This window comes from Camelus bactrianus, chromosome 6, assembly GCF_048773025.1.
Source record: "Camelus bactrianus isolate YW-2024 breed Bactrian camel chromosome 6, ASM4877302v1, whole genome shotgun sequence".
NCBI lineage: Eukaryota > Metazoa > Chordata > Mammalia > Artiodactyla > Camelidae > Camelus > Camelus bactrianus.
In genome coordinates this window covers 3,414,338-3,439,404 of record NC_133544.1, presented here as the reverse complement: position 1 = coordinate 3,439,404, position 25,067 = coordinate 3,414,338, and the positions used below count along the sequence as shown (strand labels likewise).

The 25,067-nt window shown below is 44.5% G+C and overlaps 1 protein-coding gene across 7 annotated transcripts in view; it reads left to right on the top strand.

Annotated features, from left to right (window-relative positions):
• Nucleotides 1–25,067, top strand: part of PPP2R5C (protein phosphatase 2 regulatory subunit B'gamma) — a 120,386-nt gene that overhangs the window by 12,545 nt on the left and 82,774 nt on the right. For 4 of the 7 annotated variants that reach the window (XM_074365022.1, XM_074365020.1, XM_074365018.1 and 1 more), the window contains one exon: nucleotides 3,764–3,926. In XM_074365022.1, coding sequence (XP_074221123.1) covers nucleotides 3,764–3,926 — 163 coding nt within the window. Of the gene's footprint in view, nucleotides 1–3,763; nucleotides 3,927–24,592; nucleotides 24,817–25,067 lie in introns of those variants that run through there. The other 3 variants (XM_010968785.3, XM_074365024.1, XM_010968786.3) reach the window with 3 other exon arrangements.

Sequence of the window (25,067 nt, the reverse complement as noted above, 5' to 3'; positions counted from 1 at the left end):
CCATCTTTGGTTATTTTGAATGGTGCTGCTTTGAATACTGGTGTACAGGTTTTTGGTTCAGCTCCTTTGGGTGTACACCTGGGAGTGGGCTTGATGGGCTGTGTGGTAATTTTGTGTAACTTGCTGAGGAATCGCCAGGCTGTTTTCCGCAGCAGCTGCGCCCTTTTGCATTCCCACCAGCAGTGTCTGAGGGTCTTCGTTTCTCCACATGCCCCCTAACACTTGTTTTCCTTTTTTTTTTTTTTAATTATAACCACCCCAGTGTGTGTGAAGCAGTAGGACACTGTGGGTTTTATTTGCATTTCCCTAATGGCTAAAGATGGTGAGCCTCTTTCCATGTGCATATTGGCCATTTGTCTTCAGAGAAATGTCTGTTCAGGTATTTTGCCCGTTTTTTTAAATGAGTGTTTTTCTATTGCTAGAGTTCTTAACACAGGCAAGGCACACCTCGATTTATTGTGCTTCACTTTGTTATACTTTTGCACAATAGTGTTTTTTATTAAAAAGTTGAGCTATGGAACCCTTGTTATCAGATGATGGTTGGCATCTTTTAGCAGTAAGTATTTTTTAATTAAGGTATGTGCATTTTTTAATGTAATGCTGTTCCACACTTAATAGACTACAGTGTAGTGTAAACATAACTTTTATGTGCACTGGGAAACCAAACAATTCACGTGACTCGCTTTATTGTGGTATCTGTGTCATTGCAGTGGTCTGGAGCAGAACCTGTAATATCTCCTGTATCTCTGAGCTCTGCCTGTATATTCTGGGTCCTAGACCCTTGTCAGATGTATAACTTGCAAATATTTTCTTCCATTCTGTGGATTGTCTTTTCATTTTCTTAATAGTGTCCTTTGATGCACGAAAGTTTTCAATTTTTATGAAGTCCAACTTAGATTTTTTTCTTTTGTTGCTTGTGCTCCTGGTGTTATATCTAAAAAACCATTATCAAATCCAAGGTCATGAATATTTATCTCTGCGTTCTTCTATGAGTTCTATGGTTTTAGCTCTTGTGTTTAGGTTGTGAGCTGATTTTTGTAATGTGTGAGGTAGGAATCCAGCCTGACTCTTCTGCATGTGGTCATCCAGTTGTCCGAGCACCGTGTTGTCTAAGAGACTGTCTTTTCCCATTGAGTGGTCTTGGCTCTCAGTTCTGTTCCCCGTGTCTACATATCTGTCCTCATGCCAGCACCACATTACTGTGATGAAGTGCTCTTTTAAAGACCTCAAGAGGCATGCAGAAACGGGTGTCCATAAGCAGCGCATCACTTGGTGTCGCGGAGTCTCCGGCATGCAGTCATGGTAGTGTGGTCCATCCCTCTTAAGGTCGCAGAAGCGGAGAGGTCTGCAGGACACCGGAGAGGAGAACTGCTCGGGTGTGGATGAGGGAGGTGGTGTCTAAAGTCCAGCGACCCAGCAAGGTCCGGCCCCGTCACTCGCTGCACGATCCTGGGGATGGCCCTGTGCTCCGAGCCTGGGTTCCCTTGCCTGGAGAGCAGGGCCCTAGGGTGCCCTGTGGGACTGAGGAGGGTCACAGCTGCTCCCACTCTGCTTCCCACCTGGACACTGCTTGGGACAGCTGGCTGTGGGTAGGTTGGGGGGGTCACAGGGACTGTCAGGGGACATCTGGAGAGTTCCGTGTGGGCAGTGCCCCCCTTTGAGTGCTAATTTACTCATCCCAGTGGCCGCTGATGTTTGGAGCTGGAGAGAAAGATGTCTTCAGAGCTTCTCCATTTCTCCAGGCCCCTCACTTTTCTCTGCTGCTCCACGACCCCTTTGGGCCCTCAGTTCCTCAGGCCTTGCCTCCCACACATACTCGGAGGCCATCGGATGCACAGCCCTGGCCTGTCAGACCCGTCCTTTTCTTCCTCTGCTTTGTTGTCCCTGCAGGTGGGCCCAGTTCCCTCCCCTGTGGCCTCCCAGTCAGCATTCAGCGTGTTTGGGCCCCTCGTCTCCCACCAGCCAGAGAGCCCACCTCCACCTGCTTCTTCCCCCGACGTTCCTTTCTTCCCAAGGAGTCACGGATACTCCGGGTCTTCCTGCTTCATCCTCAGCCCAAGGGCCTCCCTGTGCCTCACCCGCCTCCAGACCTGCGCAAGGCCGAGTCCAGCAGAGCCCTGCCCTTGGTGGCGTTAGACGGGTGGGCACTTCTCCTCCCTGGAAGGCTCTGTTCCCTCAGCCCGGGTGATCCCCCATCCCACCTTCATCCTGTCCTGCGTCGCTGGCTATCCCCCTCTTCCCCTCCCTCGCCTGCCTCCTCTCCCCCTGCCCTCACTCACTCGTTCCTTGATGTCGGTAACCATTCGATAGGTTGACAGTCCCTGGGTGCCAGCTGTGTGGACACCGCCTGTCCAGCCCTGGGTCCTGGGCTGAAGGACAGACGGGACAGGCCACTCACTGGTCTCACTGCATGCAGGGCCGGGTGGGACAGGCAGTGACCAGGAAAACAGAGAGTTTCAGTTGCTAGGAGCGTGATGCAGAGACAAAACTGTCCTGGAGGGGTGGAGGGACTGGAGAGGCGGGACTTCAGGCTCTTCGTCTCCCGCGTGTGGCGTGGCCACACGGGTACTGCAACTCAGTGCTTTCTCAGTTGAGCTTCCTTCCTTCCCGTGTAGATGACTCATCCCACTGTCCACCCTCTGCAGAGGCCGGGCTCCAAGGCTCGCCATCCCACCTGTGGGCTCCGTCCGCCCTCACCCCAGTCCCCCTGTCCTAGCCTCCATTTGATTCTCTGTCTTCCTGCCGGGGTCCAGGGGAACATCTTCACTCCCATCTGGACAACCAGGAAGGCCTTCCTGTGCATCTTGGGCTTCCATTCCCCCCACAGTCGCCAGCCACCCTGAGCCTGTGGGCCTTTTAAAGAGGAAAAATCACTTTTTGTGTCATCGCCCTACCCAAACCCTCTCCTTGGCTTCCTGTCCCTTCAGATAAACATCAGACTCCTCAGCTGGGGCACCTGGGGTCGAAGGCAGGGAGAGAGGCTGGAAAGAAGAGCCTCTCCTGAGGCTCAGGGGAAGCTGTCACTCACCAGCCGTCCAGTTGTGCTGGCGTCCTGTTGCCGCCGCTCAAGCGGCCACAGACTGAGCTGCTTGAGAGAGCGCAAACTCCTTACCTCACACTTCTGGGGCTCAGAAGTCTGAAATGGGGCTGAAATTAAGGTGTCTGCCGGGCTGGTTCCTCCTGGAGACTCAAGAGGAATGTCCGTGTCCTGGCCTTTCCCCGGCTTCCGGGGGCCACCTGCACTCGTGGAGCAGGGCCCCTTGCTCTGTGCTCCAGCCGCGTAGCATCTTCCAGTGTCTCTCTGACTCTCTTTGTCACCTCACTGCCTTTTCTTGTCTTGCAAAGACCCGTGTGATTACCTGGGGCTCCCCTGACAGCCCAGGATCCTTAACCTCATCACACGGGCAAAGCCCCTTTTGCCAGGTAAGGAAACATCCACAGCTCCCAGGAATGAGGGTGTGAACATCCCTGGAAGGTCACTGTCATCACATACACATCAGCCCGATATTCAGAGGTTTGAAAGAAGATAGGAGATTAGGTGTGTCTGTGAAATACGTCGGAATCTAGCACGACTAGAAGTGGGATGTAGCCTCGGACTCCAGCAACTATAAGGAGTTAAGTTGTTCACAGTAGAATGAGCGGGACTGTCCCAGAGTACAACTTTTATGTTTATGTGTATTTTTTCCTGTTCTAATGGTGCTATGAGGTACCATATGTTGACATTTGACGTATTCATTTGTTTTTGTTTTCATTTTGGAAACAGATTCCCAGCAGGAAAAACAGCCTTGTTGCTGCCCCGTCTGCAGTATCTAGTAAAATAAAAGTGCCAGTCCCTCAGCCTGTAGTGAAGAAAGACAGACGGCAAAATTCTTCCAGGTTTAGCGCCAGCAATAATAGAGAACTTCAAAAACTACCGTCTTTAAAAGGTAATTTTTATTATTTGTCTTTTAAAAGTTCAAGTTTGCCCTTTTCGGGGGAAGGAGTAATGTTTTGATAGTTTGCTACCTTCTTATCTCGCTGTATTTAAATTCTGTTGGCTTCTTTTTTCTTCTTTGTTGAGTTTTTTTTTAGATTGAATGCCACTAACTTACCCTACTAATATTTCAAATTCCAGAGCTATTTAAGATAAAAATGTAATCGTGAGACTATCACAGGCATAAAACACTTTAAAAAAAACAGAGGAAAGACTTAAATCTTCTCATGTTAATTGTAATTGCGCTAGCCGGCTTTCTCTTAACATGATTCTAGTCTCTCCTTTGTCTCTGCACTCTAACAATTCAGAAGGAAGTTACTACAGGTAGAGCAACTGTGAAAACCGCAGTTAGAGCCTCTTGGGTTCGCGGGAGTCGGAGAAGCCAGGACTGTGACCAGTCTTTCGTGGGCCTCCTGCTTAGGAGTCTGTGGGGGTGGCCTCCACCCAGGGTTCCTATTTGAGATTAGTCAGGGAGCACTGCTCTGTGCTTCAGATTTCCCCCAACACAGCACAGCCACCCCTTTCCACCTGAGGGTGTTCAGTCCCACTGGGAGATTTTGAGGTTGAAGTACATAAAACCTTATCTGGGGAAAAGAGGAAGGACCCCAGAATCAAATGTGAACCCCTGAAAACCTTTACATTTACCAAAGTGTAAGACGAGTGTAATGAAACATCAGACATTTTGCACACCTTACATTCATGAGAGCGGGTCTCTACAGTTAATTCTCGTCACGTGTGAGCTCGGAGCAGGTGTGGGCGGTGTGTTCCAGCGCCTTCCCCGCGGCGGGGCAGAGCCCAGTGTGCCGGCCAGCACGGCCCGGGGCTGGGAGAGCGGGTGCGAGGAGGCATGAGGGCTTCAGGACCACAGGCTCTCCTCTCGCTGCCTTTTACAGAGCTTGCTTCTGGCCTGTGTTTGGTTTAGCTTGTGTGTAGGTAACACGCACACCAAATTGTGTTTGAGGAGTCTTCCCCTCCCAGGTGGTCTGTACCTTCCCGCTGTTGGGGAGGAGCACCTGCCCCGGGTTCTAGGGGTACCGCCTCAGGCCAAACCAGGGGCCTGCTCTGCTGGCGCCAGCATCCCCCGTTCCCGCGGTGGGGAGACCACCTGTGAGCAAGCAGAGGGTCACCTGCCTGCCGTCACCCCTCCCAGTGCCCTGAGGGCGCCCGGCCGGAATACGTGAATGTCTGGGGTGGAAAAGGCTCCCGGTAACTACCGCTGAGCCTTCGTGGCGCAGGTCCATCCCTCGTGCCCGTGCCGGCGGCAGCTTGGCCCCTGCCTGTCGGAGGGAGGTTCTGTGTCGCACACCCACACAGCCGGGGGGTTCCACGCCGTCGGGCCGGCCCTCGCTGCTCTCGCTGGTGCGTCTCTCTCGGCTGTTCTGAAGCATCAGAGCGTCTGATGCACACTCGGTAATTTCAGCTAGCCCAGAAAAAGTGGGAATCAGTTGGAATTACGTTAAAGACATATTAATTTGGGGAAGACTGATCTTATTAATACTCTTTTCCCATCTAGGAAGAGGAAGCATTGCCTTCATTTTTCTAGGTCTTGTTTCCTGACTTTCTGTAAGATTTTATGATATTCTTGGGAGTCTTCACCTTTGCAGTAAATTTATTCCTAAGTGCTTTATAGTTTTTGTCACTCTTGTGACATGGTCATATTTTTTCCATTTCTGCTTCTAAGTAGTTCTTGCTAATCTAACGGTTGGTTTTTTAATGTTCTCTTATTCTATCACTGTTACCAAATTTCCTTGTTAGCCTTAGTACCTTTTTTACTAGAGTCTGCGTATATAGTCCTGTCCTTCATAATTAGACACTTTTATCACTCTTCTAATATTTATACCAGCATGCGCTGGTTATTTTCACTGTATTACACCGTTAGACAGGACCAGTGAAACAGGTGAGAAGGTGAGAGCAGGCCTCCCTGGCTTCTCCCATCCTGGTGAGAGGCTTCGGCCGCCGCCGCTGCACGGACCACCTTTGCTCGGCTCTGACCCGCACCGCCCTGACTGGTTGGTGTCGTGTTAGCACCACTGCTGACTTTTATCAGATGCCACATGATTTTTCTCCTTAAGATGTGGCTGTAGTAAGTGCCGTGTTGATAGATCTTGTGGCTTTGAGCTATCCCTGCATTGCTGGGGTAAACCTCAGTATGGTCACAGTATATTACACTTTTATATGTGCCAGGTTCAGTTTATTAATTTTAGTTCGAGTTCTTTTCCATACTTACTATGTGAAGCTGGTCTGTAGTTGTCTTCCTTTCTTGTACCCCTGCATTTTATAAACTCTAAGATGTGCTGATACTGGCAACTGTGGTCCTTCCTGAAGGTGGTCTATAGGTTTTTATGCTGCTCTCTCATGCTCCCATTTGATGACAGATTTTAAGGTGCACCTGGATTTTTAGCAAAAGTCAAATGTGGAATAGCGTGCCGTCTTACAGTCCATGACGGGGTTACAAGGTTGACTTAGAACCCAGCTGGGCCTCGTGCTTTGCTCAGTGAGTAAGTCTGCAGATTCCTTCCACGTTGGGTCAGCGTAGAGTAGGTCATGTACTATCACGTTACGTTCTTTGATGAGTCTTTAATTTCTTCCGTACCTTTGGTGGCAATGTCTCCGTATAAGTTCATTTATTCTTTTGATATTTTGTTCTCAATATGTTTCATTTCTACTTTTATCTTAGTTACTTAGTCTGTTTTCTTTTGTTTTTTTCTTCTCCTCATTTATTGAGTTAAATACAGAGTTCACTTAATTTCAAGCCATGTATTCCTCTGATATAACTTCAGCTTTATCAATAGATTTTTCTTTCCCAAATCATAGACTTTTCTAAAGAGTTTTATTGAGTTATAATTTTCCTACTGTAAAATTCCCTCATTGTAATGGGAAAATTTGATTATTTTAATAAACATGCAACCATTACCATAATACAGTTCTAGGATGTTTCTGTCAACCCCCACAAAAAGTTCCCTTATGCCCATTTGCCATCAGCCCCCACTCCCACCCCTAACTCCAGGCAGCTGCTGATCTGCTTCTGTCTCTGGATTTGCCTTTTCTGGATGTTTTATGTAAATGAAATTGGCAATATGTAGTCTTTTACATCTGACTCTAAAATTAATGTTTTTAAGTTCATCCACGTCGAGTAGTTTGTTTCTTTTTAATGCTGAATGATATTCTCTGCTGTATGAATATCCCACATTTTATTTATTCATTCACCAGTGGATGGACACTTGAGTTGTTTCTTAGCTATTATGAATAATGCTGCTCTGAACATTCAAAAACAAGTCTTTGTTTGGAGGGGAGTGTATAGCTCAGTGGTAGAGCACATACTTAGCATATGAGGTCCTGGGTTCAATCCCCAGTACTGCCATTAAAAAACGAAACAAAACAAGGCTTTGTTTGAACATACATTTTCATCTCTCTGGGGTGGATACCTAGAAGTGGCGCTACTTGCCTGGGAAGTTTATGTTCACTTTTTAAAAAACAGCTGAACTGTTTTCCAAATCATTTTATGTTCCCAGCAGCAATGTGTGAGGGTTCCAGTGAATCCACATTCTTGCCACTGCTTTCTATTGTCTGTCTTTTTGACTATAGCCTTTCTTACGGGAACGTACTGTTACCTCCTTATGGTTTTGTCGTTTCCCTAATGACTGCAGGTGTTGAACATCTTCTCATGTACCTCTTAGCCATTTGTGTGAAATGTCACACTAGATCTTAGGCCTATTTTTAAATTGGCTATCTTCTTATTACTGAGTTACAACAATTCTTCATATAGTTTGGATGTAAGTCTTTATCAGATATATTTTTAAAAATTTTTTATTGAAGTATAGTTGATTTACAATGTTGTGTTAGTTTCTGATATACAGCATAGTGACTCAGTTATACATATATATTCTTTTTCATTTATTATAAGATACTGAATATAGTTCCTGTGCTATCAGTAGGACCTTGTTGTTTATCTGTTTTATATATAGTAGTTAGTATCTGCAAATCCCAAACTCCTAATTTATCCCTCCCCCTCCCTTTCCCTTTTGGTAACCGTTAAGTTTATTTTCTATGCCTGTGAGTCTCTTTCTGTTTTGTAAATAAGTTCATTTGTATCATTTTTAAGATTCCGCGTGTAAGTGATATCATGTATTTGTCTTTCTCTTTCTGACTTACTTCGTTTAATATGATAATCTCTGGGTCCATCCATGCTGCTGCAAGTGGCATTGTTTCATTCTTTTTTATAGCTGAGTAGTATACCATTGTATAAATATGACTATATCTTCTTTATCCAGTCACCATTTTATCACCTCCATCTGCATGCCTGCTTTATGCCAGTACCACACTGTCTCCTTATTGTTTTAGTTTCCATTTCTGTGGTGAGGTCAGGTACTTTACAAATGTTTATTGACCCTTTTCCATTGGACTGCCTGACATTTTTAATTTTTGTTTAAGAGTTCTTTATTCTGAATGTGAACTCTTTTGGTTATTTATATATGTAATGGAAAACCCCTTTTCCGTTACAGTTTGTCTTTCATTTTAGCCATTCTGGCGAGCTGGTTTCAGAGTTAACTAGTGATGAATGAAGTTAAGCATCTCTTTGTAGGTTTATCGATTGTTCAGATATATTCTTCTGTGAAGTGCCAATTTAAGTCCTTCTTTCTATTGAGGTTGTAGGATTTTAAAAAAAATAGATATGTAGGAGTTCAGATATAGGTCCTTTGTAGATATGAGAATTACACATTTTCTTCTACTCTGTATCTTGAATTTTCACTCTCAGACGTTAGCACTTTGAGAGAACTTTGCCCTGTTTAATAAATCTTTGCTTCCCACCAAGTAATGAAGGTGTTAGCCTAGGTCTTTTTTTCCTAAACCTTTAGTTGACCTTTCACCCTGAGCTGTGCAGTCCACGTGGAGTTAAGTCTCGTGTCTGCTGTGATGTCAGAGGCCACAGTTCGGTTCCCCGTGCGGTTCCCCGTTCGGCACAGCAGCCTTGTTGAAAAGACCTCCCCTCGCTCGTCGCCACACCCCTCTGTCATAAATAAGGAACCGCCAGAGTGCGGGTCCACTTGCGGGCTCCGGCTCACCCCATGGCTGTCTGCGCTGTGTCCGGGCCACATTATATTTTCAGGAAAATCATACCAACATTGTGACCAATATAATGACTGAAAGGTTAAGATGTCTGCGTTTTTCGTTTCCTCCCTTTCTTCTTTTTTCCTGGTTTTCTGCTCTCTCTTCATTGTCGGGGCCCTGGACCCCCGCATCGCTGCCCGCACTAGCCGCCCACCTCCAGGCGCGCTGGTGCGACGCTTCCTCTCCCACAGGTTCTACGTCAGGCTTCAGAGATGTCTGGACAGAAAGTCCTGGGCTTGTGTTGTCTTTCCACGAGCACCTTAAGATTGTTGCCCCACTTCCTTCTGTAATAAAGCGTTACTGTCAGGCTCCAGGGTCAGTTCACTTTTCCTTCCCCTCCAGGCTGCTTTGTCTGCTTGCTTTGATGCCTAAATAGCGTTTTTTCTTTAAAGGCCCATCATTTCAGACTGTGTCGTTCTGGGCTGACCTTCCCACGTGCGTGCTGTGTTCTCCCAGTTTGCAGTGCCAGGTCTCCTGTTCTTGGGCTGTTGTTTGGAGGGTGTGTTCTGCTCCTTGCTGTGGCTGCCTCCTGCACAGACTCCTGGTGCATAAATATTGACTCTTCTTTGCCTGTTTTTATATTTGTTGTCTCTCTCTGTGTTTTTATCATTTCTTTTTGATTTAATTTTTTTCTCTCTTTCATGGACTGTTCCCTGTAAGGCATTTTATGTTGTGATTATTTGCTCTTGTTAATCTTCATTTCTGAAATCATTCTTGCTTTTATTTTTAATTCTTTACAGAGTTACTCCCTATTTCTGAGTTTTTCTATTTATATTCATGTAGTCCTTTGACACACTGTGTTACTCCTTTAATGCCTTGTGTCTCATTTTGAAACTCCAGTCGTGTTGTCTTTGCGGGGCATGTCTGTCCTGCTCCCACAGCCGTGGGGCTGTCATTGCTCCCTTGCGCGTTTTCCTTGGAAGAACTCTGTGGGGCTCAACTTCCATCCTTCCTTGTGCTCGTGTGTGTGAGATTACAGAAGAGAGACTTGGGCTCTAGTTTCAGTTATTTTTGTGAAATTTTCAGAAACGTGTCACTCACCTTCTGAGCACCCTGATCCTCCCTCTCCCTGCTTCTGTTTTCCTGTCCCCTTCCCCTGTCCCTCTGCCGTTCAGTCTGGGCCCTTCCCACCAGTTGCCCCGCAACGGGACCTCCAGGGGCCCCTTCCGCTTCCTGCCGCCGTGCTCTGCCCGCTGCTCCTCTGCCGTCCTCCCTGCGCCCCTGAGAGCACACAGGTCTGTGCTGCTGATGGTCCGTCCCCCGTGCCCACGTGCCCGTGGGGACACATTCCACCTACTTCTGCTGTAGGTGTTGGCCATGGGTGTTTGGTTTTGCCATCTTAGTTGTACTGCATGATTTTATGCAAGAATTTGGAGTAATTAAAAAACTATGGCACACTTTTCATAATATCCAAAACTTGGAAGAAATCAGGGTGGCCTTCAGTAGGTAAATGTTCCTTTTGCATCTCAGACTGTCCATCTGAGGTCAGATTCTTCTGTTTGAATACATGATTTAGAATTGTCTTTAATAAGAGTCTACTGGTGGCAAATTATTTATCTGGAAAATGCCTTCGTTTTGTCCTCATTCTTGAAAGATAATCACCGAATTCTAATTGTAGATTCTTACGTCCCTTCAGTACATTGAAGATAAGGATTTCATTACCTTCTGACTCCCACTAGGGTTGAGAAGCCACCTCCATTCTTTCTGAAGGTGCCGTCTGTGATTTCTGACCCCTTTTCTGACGGCGCTCCGACACCGACGTATCCGTGATTCCACTGCTGGGTGTCCAGGCGTGGGCTTCTTTTGTGTCTGTCTTTTTTGCAGCTCTTTTTGAATCTCTGGGTTGTCACGTTCCCTCGTTTGTGGAAGGTTCCCAGCCATTGTTTCTTCAGTTATCTCTGTATTAGTTTCTTTTTCTTCTGTTTGGCTCTAATCAAGTGTGTATTGGACTTTTTCATTTTCTGTCTGTCTTTAATCCTCATCTGTATTTTCAGCCTTTTTGTGACTTACCGTGCTGTTTGCTTGATCAGAGTTTCACGTGATCCATGGGGAAGGGCCAATTTTCTTCTAAATTTTCAACCCTTCATGGACTAATACTTTAATAAAATACAGTAAAAATTAATTACTATAAAAATGAAATATAAAATATAGCCATAAAATTTTAAATTTCAGATATACTCTTTCATTTATGGAAATTCTATTTTTAATCTGCAGTGATTTTTTTTAATGTTTTACTCTTCTCTTGAAGATACCGTCAAATTTATCATTTCTTTAAGTATAGTAAACATAGCCACTTTATAGTCTGTATCAGAAAATACCAATATCTGAAGTCCTTGTCATATTTTGCTCATGGTGTCTTATTTCCCCGTGTACCTATTTTTTTAGTATGTGCTGGTCACTGTACTCAAATATTTTAAATCAGTTGAAACCTAAGATGAAAGCATCTTCTTCCACAGGGATTGGTTTCTGCTTCTGCCAGACATCTGGGGTCACTCCTAGTCTGGGAGTGCATAGCCCACAACATTAGTTTATGACCTGTTAAATAAGCCATGCCATTGTCCAGTTAAATATCCCCCGATTCCCTGTAGTTCCTGAAAATGGAAGCTTTCTTTGGGTAGAACATGTCAGAGGTGATGCTGTGTGACTCAGGAGGTATTGTCTTTCTTGTGAGATGCATCCCATCTGGTAACTCTCATAAGTGGCACTGGATTTTACTGCAGTGTTGTATCAGTGTGGTGGTGGGTTGATCTCTCCATTGTCCAGTGACATCCCCTTTGCAGTTCAGAAAGCACCAGTGGTAGTCCTCAAGGATGGTGGTCCACAAGGATGGTGGTCCACAAGGACAGTAATCCACAAGGATGGCGGTCCACAAGGATGGCGGTCCACAAGGATGGTGGTCCACAAGGACGGTAATCCACAAGGATGGTGGTCCACAAGGACAGTGGTCCACAAGGACTGTGGTCCACAAGGATGGTGGTCCACAAGGATAGTATTCTATAAGGATGGTAGTCTAGTCTACAAAGATGGTAGTCCACAAGGATGGCAGTCCACAAGGATGGTGGTCCACAAGGTGTATTTTGGCACCCTACCACTGTCTGTTCCCCATCAGCCATATGCTAATGCTTTGAACACCACCTGATAATCCTTACCTGAGTCAGTAGTTTTGATAGAGATTTCAACATTTAATCTGGCATTCTTCTAAGAACAGAGAGATTTCTTACCAACTGGAGATATTTGGTTATCTTGACATATAGCTCCTCCTGGAAAGTGAGGATAAGCTTAAATTCTTTGCCTTTTTGTTACCAATTTCCTTCAAATGGTGAAAACTAAAGGTTTTGGGGGTCTCCTTTTTGAATATCATGACTAACTAATGTGTTTCATTAATTTCAGTTGTTTTAGTCTACTGAAATCGTCGTCTTTCTGATGTGCAGGTGCATGGTTTTAACCTCGGGGTGACATTTGGGCTAGCTCCTGTTATCTTTCGGCCTGGCCACGTGTATTTCTGATTCCTTGACTTATGACACAGCAAGATGTTCCCCAGGCTTGTTTGTACCTTCCCTGCCTCAGGCTTGGAATCAGCCATTTTTCAAAGAGCCCTGATTCTTCCTGGTAGGGAATGATATTAGAGACCAAAATCTGGGTGCCAGGGGTGCTTATTGCTACCGGACTGATGTTGCTTTTGGGTGCTTTCAATGGAGAGGGCTAGAATATAAATATATATTTGTATGGATATTTTCAGTTCAACCTCAACGTTATAGTGTTTTCACTTGTTTCTTGAATTGTCGTAGTTTTATCTATCTTACATTGAAAATTCTTGATTTCTAATATCAGATACAATTATTGCTGTATTGTATTAAAACAATTCACAGCAACAGTGATGTTATTATAGGCAGCAGGAACTTTGAGTTGGCTCATTTCATTGCGAAAAAAGAGCTGTTGGTATATTTGTTGAGATCCCATCAGATTTTTTAATGTCCAAGGACATTGGCATCTTCAGGATATTCTCATTCCTTTTCTAAGAGTGTGCTGGCTTTCTGTTTGTTCAAAGCCACTTTCATTTCCTTTTGGGGTGTTTTTAAGTTTCCCTCGTGTGGGTTTTTGCACATTTCTTTGTAAGTGTGTGCCCAAATATTCCATTATTGTTACTGTTGTAAATGGGGTCTCCTCTTCTGTTATGTCTTCTAAGTCGTTGTTTATTGTTTGTTTGAAAGTTGTTGGTTTCTCTGTCTTCGTCTCCTTTACTGAATTTCCTGACGGTTTGCAGTAGTTTTCACCTGATTCTTTTGGGTGTTCCAGGTGTCTACCTAGATCCACACGTAAAAGTAATCTCACCTCTTTGTTCCCAGCTCTTATCCCTCCAGTGTCTTCCTCTTGAGTCGACTGCAGGTTCCAGTAAGATGTTGTGTGTGGTGGTGTAAGCAGGCATACTTGTCGTGTTCCTGACCTGACTGGGAATAGAAGCGTGGTTTAAATGGCATCTATTACTCCCCAGATCTTCAGCTCTTACAGACTGTGCTGTAATCTAAGTCTCTTATTGTTCACATCTTTGAACCCTTCTTTAAGCAGAAATCAAGGAAGGGAGGTGCTGATCAAAGACCACGCATTTTCAAGAACCCTTCACAGATGCTGTCCAGAGAGGGGCAGCAGGTGCACGTGCGCCCAGAGCGTGGGAGGCGCCTGTCCCGTTGCGCCTTCCCAGTGCTGGGGCTGTTTAAGGGCTTTAGTCGTTTGTCAGGTGGAAAATACTATTTCCTATATTTATTTATTTAACCATGAGGCTGAATATAGTCTTCAGGCCCAGTTCATTCAAACATTTCTCTGAATGAGTCCCTTCTTTTCATATTTTTGGTCTGGAAGATAGAAGCGTTAAATGAAGAGACAATTTTTTAGTTGACTGATGGATCGTGGACGTTGTTTCTTAAGGCCGTTCTCTCTGTTTTAGAGAAGAAAGGCCTGGGGAGAAGTCAGTTATAGTGAAACCACTAGAGCTTAGTAACAACAGGCTAGAGCCCCTGGGGCAGGAATCTGGAGCTGCTAAGTGTCAGGGCTTTTGCAAAAGAAGTTGTTATGTTGTTGTTAGGAGAACTCACATGAATTTTTAAAAATTGGCTTTTGAATGGCAGTTAAAATTTTATTTTATATTTGTTGCCTTCTTTGTGAAAATACAATACCTCGGGCTCATTCAGAGCAGTTCATTTTCTGATACAGTTGAAAGTCATGCCATACGAGCGGGTCGTTTTTACTGCTTGAAGGTGAATTAACATCTGTTTAGGGGAGCTTTGCCTCTTGCCCTTTAGTTGAAGAATAAAAATGGAGTGTGAGAAGTTAGCAGAGTGCCTGCTCTCCTCCTGGTTCAGGACCTCTGCTTTCATCAGTCTTCTCTTCTGTGGCGAGTTGGACTCTGTCTTCTGCTGACTGCCCACGATAACAGGAGGAGACAGCTTGGTGAGGCAGGCACCAGTTCACAGCAAATGTTTACTGACCTCCTGAGTGGTCTGAGCATGGGGAGGCAGTCAGGGTGGTGACGATGACACAGGTGGCCCTTGCTCTCAGGGAGATCCCAGACCCAGACCCACTGAGTTTCCCAGCTCCAGCCCCTCTTGGCTGCATTCTTTCTGCAGCTGGGCCAGAGAAGGCCATGGGGAGCTGCTCTCCTGGCAGCCGGAACCCAACCCCAAGCTGCAGCCTGGTCCCTAAGCTGCCATCCCCTCTCCTCAGGCCACAAACGTGGCTGCTACCCCAGGGTTTGTCTCGGGCCTCTGCCTGTCATACCTTGCGAGTCCCTTCTGACCAGAACCGGGCTGTGTGGTTTGAACTGCAGCTGAATCTCACATGTTGTGTGAGCTCAGGCCTCCCCAGCCCTCACCTGGGTTCTTCCCAGCACCTTACATTCAGCTTATCACGCACACACACTCGTGCACACTCACGCTTATCCCAGGCCCAAGTTTTCTCCTTGCTCTGCCTCCGGGGCAGCCCCCATCCCCTGCTGCCTCTGCCTCCTCCAGTGTTTCCTGAGTTACCCCTGGCTCAAGCCTACCTTATCTTTTTTATTAAATTGTGGTAAAATATACATAGCACAGTAGTTATCGTTTTAACCAATCATAAGTGTAAAGCCTAGTGTTGTTAAATCATGCAGTATCCCCACTGTCTGCTCAGCACCCCAGCAAACCCCGTGCCTGTCATCCCTCCCTCCCCCGCACACAGCACCCACCTTCTCCTTCCTGCTTGTGGTTTTGACTCCTCCAGGGACCTCAGATGAGTGGAAGCATACTGAATTTGCCCCCTCAAGCAATGTCTTCAGGGTTTGTCCATGTTGGAGCATGTGTCTGGTCATTGAGGCTGAGGAACATTCCACCATGTGGATGGACCACTGCCGATTGATCTGCTCATCGTGATGGACACCAGGTTGCAGGACGTGTTACAGGTGGCTTCACCCACTCCGGGCCACTGAGGGCAGAGGCTGTTCACACGTATTTCATTGCCCAGCCCAGCATCTCCCAGGGACCCAGGAGACACAGGCTTGCTGAAGAAATCAAAAGCCCCCTTCCTGTCCTTCCAGCCTCCTTCCGTTTTCTTACTGAGAAATCCCAGCCTCGCCCCACCTGCGCCACAGGGTCTTGATGAAACAAGCTTCGCTGCTGACAGGTCACCTCTGCTCCGCACTTTGTGTGGGTCTCCTGCCTTCTCAGAACGGGGAAGGGCGGTGAGGACTTGCTCGGGCTCTGAAGGTCTTCCAGCCCAGCTGCGGGGAGAGCAGGAGTAAGCCAGGGCCCCGGCTGCGCTCGGGGCGGGCTCTGCCCCTCCCAGGTCCTGGCCACATGCTCGCCAGCCTTCCCAGGACGGGCTGCGCCTGCCCCTCCGACCTTGCCCTTGGCCGCAGCGGCGCTTGGCAGCCTCTGACTGCTGAGTAGAAACTCTAAGGTGCTGAAGGAAGAAGTCTGTTTTAATCTGTAAGTGAAGCCAGATTTTTTAGGTTATGTTTCTTACCCAGCAAAGCACATGACTGGTGCCTGCGTGTGACGGGTGCCCACTCGGTCTCCAGTTAAGAGTCTACTCTGCCGACAGCATCGCAGGCAGGTCGTGCAATTCTCTGTGTTCAGAACACAGCCTTCTTTTAAAGAAAGAAACTGCAAAACGTCTGCACCAAAGTATGAGCATATTTAACTTGCCCATAAAATTGCCTGGGAGATGAGAAATAAAACCTTCAGCTGAATTTAGAAATGAAAATTTGAAAATTTTATTCTGAAGTGCTGCCTGCACACGGAATGTATTTACAGGTGGTTTGTTTTTAAATAAAGACCCAAACAAAATGGTGGAGGAAGCAGACAATAAAGAGTTAACTCCTTTTTAAACCATGGTCTTTGTGCGGGACAGCGATGCTCCTGTGTATGGTCCTTGGTGGGCCCACGCATGGAGAGCGGTGGTCTGTCCGCTGTCAGTTCTGGGAGGAGCCTGCGCAGCGGTGGCGGGGGTTAGGGGGCTGGTTGTCAGGGGAGGGTCTAGAGGCCATGGAGGCAAGTCAGCCATCCGGAAGGTACTGGAGGGCGTGGTGGGGGCTGGATGGGGCTCCGCATTGTGGGTGGACAGTGTCGTTCTCCAGGTGATGGTGTGGCATGTCCCTCTTAGTCCAGGGAGGAGTTGTCTAGCAGTGCGGAGCTCTGTGGGGTCAGAACTGGGTGTTAACTGCTTGTCTCGGCCACTCACTCAGTAGAGTTGACAGAGCCCCGCTGGTGCATCCTGTCCAGGGAGGGAGAGGACGCCTGCCCGAGGGGTGAGTCAGGGCCGTGTTCTTCACTTGTACCATGCGGGGGGCCCCGGCCTGGGTCGCAGCTGCGCCCTCCTGAGCTCCCCTCTTCACCAGGGGCCTTTGCGCCTCGGAAGAGCTAGGAGTTGGGGAGATCGCAGACGCCTCCTTTGCAGTGAGGAAAGAAGAACCAGCCTGGGGTTACTCGGGGCTGCCTCACTGCAGCTTACGCCCAGGCCGGTGAGGGGGCTGCGCCGAGCCTTTTCCGGGTGCATTTGCTGAGTGCTTACTCCTCGGTGAGTAGAGTCCTCCGGGGCTGAGCTGAGCCTCAGGGCTTAGATGAGCCTGTAGAGCGGTGCAGGCTCGCAGCAAGAATTTTCTTTTGCCCTTAATGAGGCTCTGGGGATTGAATGCAGGACCTCGCACACACCGAGCCCCGACTCCACCACTGAGCTGCACCCCCACCCCAACAGTGAGAGTCTGAGTTAGGACACAGCTGATTCTTTGAGGCAGGGAGTCAACATCCTCTGATTTGGTGGTTCGGTTGTCTTACCTAATTGAGGGTCATTTTGCATGCGTGTTCTTACGTGCTTGATCTCATTTACACACCACGCAAACCTGTTGCATTGTATTTCCTGGGTTCCCATCACAGCCCTTTCCCTGTTCGTAGCCTGTGCCTGAAGGGCAGCACTCAGGGAGGGATTCTCCCTGCTGTAAATTAATCTTTATGTCTTTTTTAAATTGTTACTTTTAATTTTCATGAAAGTATTGTGTGCTTATTTAGCAATACCAGAAAATACAGAGAAGTTCCAGAAAGGGAAACCGTCCACCACCCATAGCTGCAACCGCAGCGGTGATCACGGCTGACGTTTTGGGAATGTTTCTTTTTTTTTTTTTTTTCTTTCTTCCCATTTATTTGTTTATTTATTTAACTTTTTTTTCATTGAGTTATAGTCATTTTACAATGTTGTATCAAATTCCAGGGTAGAGCACAATTTTTCAGTTATTCATGAGCATACATATGTTCATTGTCATATTTTTTTTCGCTGTGAGCTACCACAAGATCTTGTATATATTTCCCTGTGCTACACAGTATAATCTTGTTTATCTATTCTACACATGCCTGTCAGTAGCTACAAATTTTGAAATCCCATTCTGTTCCTTCCCACCCCCTTCCCCCTTGGCAACCACAAGTTTGTATTCTATGTCTATGAGTCTGTTTCTGTTTTGTATTTATGTTCTTTTTTTTTTTTTAGATTCCACATATGAGCAGTCTCATATGATATTTTTCTTTCTCTTTCTGGCTTACTTCACTTAGAATGACATTCTCTAGGAACATACATGTTGCTTCAAATGGCATTATGTTGTCGTCTTTATGGCTGAATAGTATTCCATTGTATAAATATACCACATCTTCTTTATCCAGTCATCTGTTGATGGACATTTAGGCTGTTTCCATGTCTTGGCAATTATAAATAGTGCTGCTGTGAACATTGGGGTGCAGGTGTCTTTTTGAAGTAGGGTTCCTTCTGGATATATGCCCAGGAGTGGGATTACTGGGTCATATGGTAAGTCTATTCCTAGTCTTGAGGAATCTCCATACTGTTTTCCACAGTGGCTGCACCAGGGAATGTTTCTTTTTATAGTCATACTGTATATGAAAAATTATATACTGTCCTATTCACTTATATTTTTTACAAATTTATAAAATTTTTTGATGGACATCTAATATTTCACTGTATGGGATAATCCCTTTGACTTTAAGATAGTTTCCAGTATTTTTAGAATCATAAATAAAAATGTGATGCTTCAAAAAGAAAAAAGTGCTTAGGAATTAACATAGGAGGTGAAAAACTTGTATGCTAAAAACTACAAAACATGGCTGAAAGACATTTAAGTAGATACCAATAAACAGACAGATATGTGTTCTTGGTTTGGAAGACTTAATAGTATTAAGACATCAGTACTGCCCAGACAGATCTACAGATTCAATGCAATCTCTATCAAAATCCTAACAATTGTTTTCCCAGAAGTAGAAAAATCCATTCTAAAATTCACATGGAATCTCATGAAGGGACCCCAGATAGACAAAGCAATCTTGAAAAACAAGAACAAAACTGAAGTCTTACATTTCCTGGTTTCAAAACTTACTGCATAAAAGGTATGTTTAACGTTTTTTTTAAAACTTACTGCAAAGCTACAGTAATCAAAACAGTGTGGCACTGGCATAAAGTCAGACATACACCAATTGAGTAGAGTAGGGAGCCCAGAAATAAACTGTCACGTATATGGTCAAATGGCTTTCTACAAGGGTACCACCCATTCAGTGGGGAAAGAACAGTCTTTTCAACAAATGATGCTAGAATAAAGGGATTTCTACATGCAAAAGAATGAACGTAGACCCTTATTTTACTCCATACACAAAAGTTAACTCAAAATGGATCAAAGACCTAAATATAAGACTAAGACTGTAAAATCTTAGAGGAAAACATAGAGGATAAGCTTCATGACATTGGATTTGTTAGTGATTCCTCAGATATGACACCAAAAGCACAGGCAACAGTTACATCAAATTTTAAAACTTCTCTGTGCCGAAGGACACAGTCAACAAAGTGATAAGGCAACCAACAAAATGAGAAAAAATATTTGGAAATCGTTTATCTGATACAGGATTAATATCCAAAATGTATAAAGAACTCCTGCAAGTCAACAAGAAAACTATCCAATTTTAAAATGTCCAAAGGACTTGAATAGACATTTCTCCAAAGATATACAAATGGCCAATCAGCACATGAAAACATGATTAACATCATAAATCATTAGGAAAATGCAAATCAAAACCCCAGTGAGTTACCACTTAACACCCATTAGGATGGCTATTGTCAAAAAAACAACCCGATCCAAAAATGGGCAGAAGACCTAAAATAAACAAGCAGTTCTGCAGTAAAGATACACAAATGGCCAATCGGCACATGGAAAATGCTCAATATCACTAATTATCAGAGAGATGGGTATCAAAACTACAATGAGATGTCACCTCACACCAGTCAGAATGGCGATCATTAAAAAGTCTACGAACAATTAATGCTGGAGAGGGTGTGGAGAAAAGGGAACCCCCCCCCCATACTGTTGGTGGGAATGCAGTTTGGTGCAGCCAATATGGAAAACAGTATGGAGATTCCTCAAAAAACTAAAAACTTACCATATGATCCAGCAATCCCACTTCTGGGTATATATCTGGAGAGAACTTTAATTTGAAAAGATAACATGCATCCCAACGTTCATAGCAGCACTATATACAATAGCCAAGACATGGAAGCAACCTAAATATCCATCGACAGAGGACTGGATAAAGAAGATGTGGTATATTTATACAATAGAATACTACTCAGCCATAAAGAAGAATAAAATAATGCCATTTGCAGCAACATGGATGGACCTAGAGATTGTCATTCTAAGTGAAGTAAACCAGAAAGAGAAAGAAAAATACCATATGATATCACTCATATGTAGAATCTTAAAAAAAAAAAAAAAAGAGCTGGGGGAAAGAACACTATGAACTCACCTACATTTTAATAGAAACAGACTTGCAGACATTGTAAACAATCTTATGGTTACTGGGGAAAGGGGGTGGGAAGGGATAAATTTGGGAGTTTGAGATTTACAAATGTTAGCCACTAGATACAGATTTTTTTTAAAGTTTCTGCTGTATAGCACAGGAAACTGTATTTAATATCTTGTTATAACCTTTAATGAGAAAAATATGAAAATGAATATATGTATGGTATATGCATGACTGGCACATTGTGCCGTACACCAGATATTGACACATTGTAATTGACAGTACTTCAATTAAAAAAACAAGACAAAACAGAAAATAACAAGTGTTGGTGAGGATGCAGAGAAATTGGAACCCTTGTACACCTCTGGTGGGAATGTAAAACAATGCTGCCGCTATGGGAAACAGCATGGCAGTTCCTCAAAAGATTAAAAATAGAATTACCATACTTAGCATTTTGGGGTATTACCAAAAAGATTTGAAAGAAAGGACTTAAATAGATATTTGTACACCCGTATTATAGCAGCAGTATTATAGCATATTATAGCAGAAATAGCCCAAGGGGTATTGTATATATATATATCAAGGGATGAATAGAACAGTGTGCTGTATCCCCGTACCATACACTTACTACTCAGCCTTAAAAGGGAAAGAAATTCTGACATCTGCTACAGCATGGATGAACCTTGAGGACATTACGCTGAGTGACGTAATCCAGTCACAGTGTGATTCCACTTACATCAGGTACCCAGAGTGGTCATATTCAAAGAGACAGAAAGTAGAATGGTGGTTGCCAAGGGCTGGGGGAGAGGGAAGGGGAAGAAGTGTTTAATGGGGGAAGTTTCTGTTTTGCAAGTTGGAAAGAGTTCTGGGGATGGATGGTGGTCATGTATGTACCTAATGCACTTAGAGCTGTACACTTAAAAATGGTTAAGATGGTAAATTTTATGTTATATGTGTTTTAGCACAATGTTTAAAATAGATGTTTTAAAACACGATGCTCACTTATGGCTAGTAGATTCCCAAAAGTAAACATCCTTAAACAAAGAATCTTGGTACATAGTCTCAAATTATTTTTCGAAAGGATCGGAACAACTTACAGATTTGTTGGCAGGGTTACAATATGCCTTTCACCAGTACTGAGTAATTATCATTTTAAAAATTATTGCTGATTTGATAGGCAAAGAAATATTTTTTTCACTCAATTATTGAACAGTTATAGTCCTTTTGTAAACTGAATCATTTAAATACAGAGGTCTCAGTTTTTTTCCCTCATTACAGCATAATATTAATTCGTACATATAACGTTTATGTTTCCTTTTGATTTTTGAAGGGAACATAGAGAAATTCGTAAATTTTTTAATGTGAGGAATATCCCTTAAGGGTTTGCCCAGTGTTTTTTAAATGGCCTTTTCTTGCTTGAGAATTTCCACTTCCCTCTTCTAAAAGCTGTGGGGATTTGGGTGGGGGTGCGGAGAGGGCGGGGCATGATTTTGACTTTTAAAAATTTTAACTATTTGTCTTTTTTTTTAACAACTTTATTGTGGTATAATTTCTGTGCAGTAAAGTACGCATATTTCAGATGTACAGCTGATGAATTTTGATAGATGTGCACACCTATGAAACCACCGCCACAATCAAGATAGCTAACATTTCCATCACTCCGCAAGAGGGGCAAATTTCGGATTGCATTTCAAACTGTATTTGTCTTTTATTTAACCCACCTCAGGTTTTGTTTTGGTGTGAGGTGAAGACTTACATTGACTTTTGCTCACGTGTCGCCAGCCAGTTATCTGACTGAAGCTCCCTTCCCATCAATTGGAGTTCTCTTCGTTACGCTGTTACACTTGTGTGAACACACTCACTGGTTTGGGGCTGTTGCTTCTGCTCCGTGACGTGCCTCTAAGCCCCTGTCACACTGCCCTTCATTCATCAGCTTTATAGTTGGTAGGACCTGCCTTTCTCATAAGAAGTGTTCTCGTTCTTCTTGCCTTTTATTTTTCCAAGTGAACTTTCAGAATTATTTTGTCAGATACTCAGAAAAATAAAGTGACTCATCTGAATTTTGACTAGAATTGCTTTAGAACTATAAATCAATTTGGGGAAATATTAACATCATCATACTTACAGTATGTGGGCTTCTAGTCCAGAAACACACCTTAGCTTTATTTGTTCAAGTCCTTTTTTTCCTCCATATTATTTATCTATTTGTTTGCTTATTTTGTATTTTAGAGTATGTTTCATCAGTGACTTCCAGATCACAGACTTTGAGTTCTTTAAAGAACTACTTTATATGCAAAAGGCTTCAAAAGAGCAGGGGGCGAAAATCACTAATAAAGTTGAGAGCCTTTGATGTGAGATCATTAGGAAAAATACATCAAGAAGTGTCTTCACTTTTTCTTTGACTTTTATCTCTATATTTTATATAAAGATTCTAGGAGTCTCTCCCTGTTATTTCGGCATTCCACTCATCAGCACAGTCTCAGGACAGACACGTTTCCCATCCCATCTCCTATGAGACATTAAATTATTTGAAGGCAGCTCCCTCTCTCTTGTTAAAGCACAGATCTGCAGCGAGCACTTGCTTCCTGACCACTTTACCCAGCCCCCTGCACGCCTCGTTCTAACTGCACTTAAGTCTCAGTTCTTCTGGCATCACTCCCTGAGTAAGATGATGGGGAGTCCAAGGAGAGCCCTCTCGAGCACCTGACGAACTCATAGGGTCGGCGGCCAGGATCCAGATCCCCAGTACCTGACCCAGAGCCCAGGCTGTTCAGACAGCAGAGGAGCCAGGCAGGTGTGAGGCCAGGCGTGCTCTGGCAGTGAGAGCCCACTCCCCTCCGTTGTAATTAAATTCATGGCCAGCTATGGAACCCAGCAGTGTCCTTCAGCTCTGTGGAAGGAGGGGGTGGGGTAGAATTGGTTTGCTTTTATTTGATTATTTTTTAAACGGCTATTGATACACATAGTAAAAACTACATTCTTTCTAGTGCGGGGGACTGAGTTCATTCGCTCACTGAAATGTGTCGAGTGCCAGCCACAGATGTACCTGCCAACCCCGCTCGTTTCGGGTGTTTCTTATTCTTGTGAATTATGTTTGAGAACCAGAGAGCTTTTGGTTCTTGTTCACAAGCTGGGGAAGTGAGGTGTGGGGGTGGGGGGTTGTGTGAGAAATTATAAAAAGAGGAGATGTGGTTTGGACAAACTTAGTTGTGTGTGTGTGTGAAGTGAGGAATTTTTTCAGTTCTCTCGGGCAGAGCTGTTTTTCTCAGAGCTTACTCGTTCTCTTTTAGAGATGGTCATCACTCTTCTTTCTGTGGGGAGTCCGCTCTCCAGCACACACTTCCGCCCCCCAGGATATTCCAGCTCAGAGATGATGTCCTTCTCCCTGAAACAGCTTTTTACATTAACCTTATTGAAGATAGGAAACTAAGATTCGAATAATAGCTTTTAATACCAGCCCCATAAAAATAAGTGAAATATCTCTTTTTAATTAAAAAAGTTTTAATTTAAACAAAATATGAAAAATTAAGGTAATATGTTGACACCGTAAACATTTACATTTCATTTTATGGCTTTTTTAAAATTTTTCCCAGCCAAGTGGGATAAAGACTTTAATCTGTAGCACTTTAGCTATTAAAGAAGCTTTCATTTTCAATACAATTTTTTAACTGAATATTTCCAATAATAAAGTTAGACCTCGAGAAAAGCCAGTGTTTGAGGATCATTAGTTTGTAACTGGGTAGTAAGGAGACTGAACGGGAGCCCAAACTAACAAATTGGGGTTGTCATGTTTGAATAGCCATTTACTTAAGAAATACTGGGGTGTCAAAATGCTAAGTATGATGCAGGCAGCACTTGCAATAGAATGTCGGAGGTGGCCGGGTGGGTATAAAGTACCATTGAATTTGGGGTACCACTTAGGGAAATGCTAAAATTTAAAGTTCACATAGACACATATGCACACTTTTTTTTTTGGTGGCTTTCTGAGAATCATTTGTTTACAGTCTGGCCCGGGTTGTGGCCTCAGTCCTGCCCCTTCAGAGACGGGATCCTTGCCTAAAAGTTATTGAGAAAGGAAGACTGCAGAAAGCCAAGAAATGTCCAGGCTTTCAATGCACACTGACAGCCAAACAAGAGCGCTCTTTCCATTTGCAGTTTTTTAGTGTCATTTTAAGTTGCAGCTTTGGGCCAATCAGCGGCTGCGTGCCTGCTGACGTCACGAGGCGGCCAGCTCCCTCCAGCTGCAGAGAGCTTCAGTGTGTCTTTTTTTTTAACTAAAATGGAGGCTGGTTTCTTGCCTTAAGGAGTACACTGCCCTTCCCGCTGGAGTCTAGATGTTGACATGTAACAGAGCGGGCAGCAGGATGGTGGTGGACGCGGCCAGCTCCAACGGGCCTTTCCCGCCCGCCGCCCTTCTCCACATTCGAGGTAAGTTATTGTGTGTGTCACTGAGACGGAACCTTCTGTGGTTAGTTAATAAATGGCTATTGTGCTTCAGATAAGAAAAGCAGGAAGTCCTTTCCAGCAGAACTCCCCCCGCGTGGTGGCCGAGCTGACCCAAGGAGGTTGGGTGTGTCGCTGCAGTTTGGCATTTTACGAACTACTTACAGAATTTGAGTCTTGAGAGAGGCCTTGCATGCATAGTTGAAAGCTGGTTTTTCTGCTTTCTGCTCGCTCTC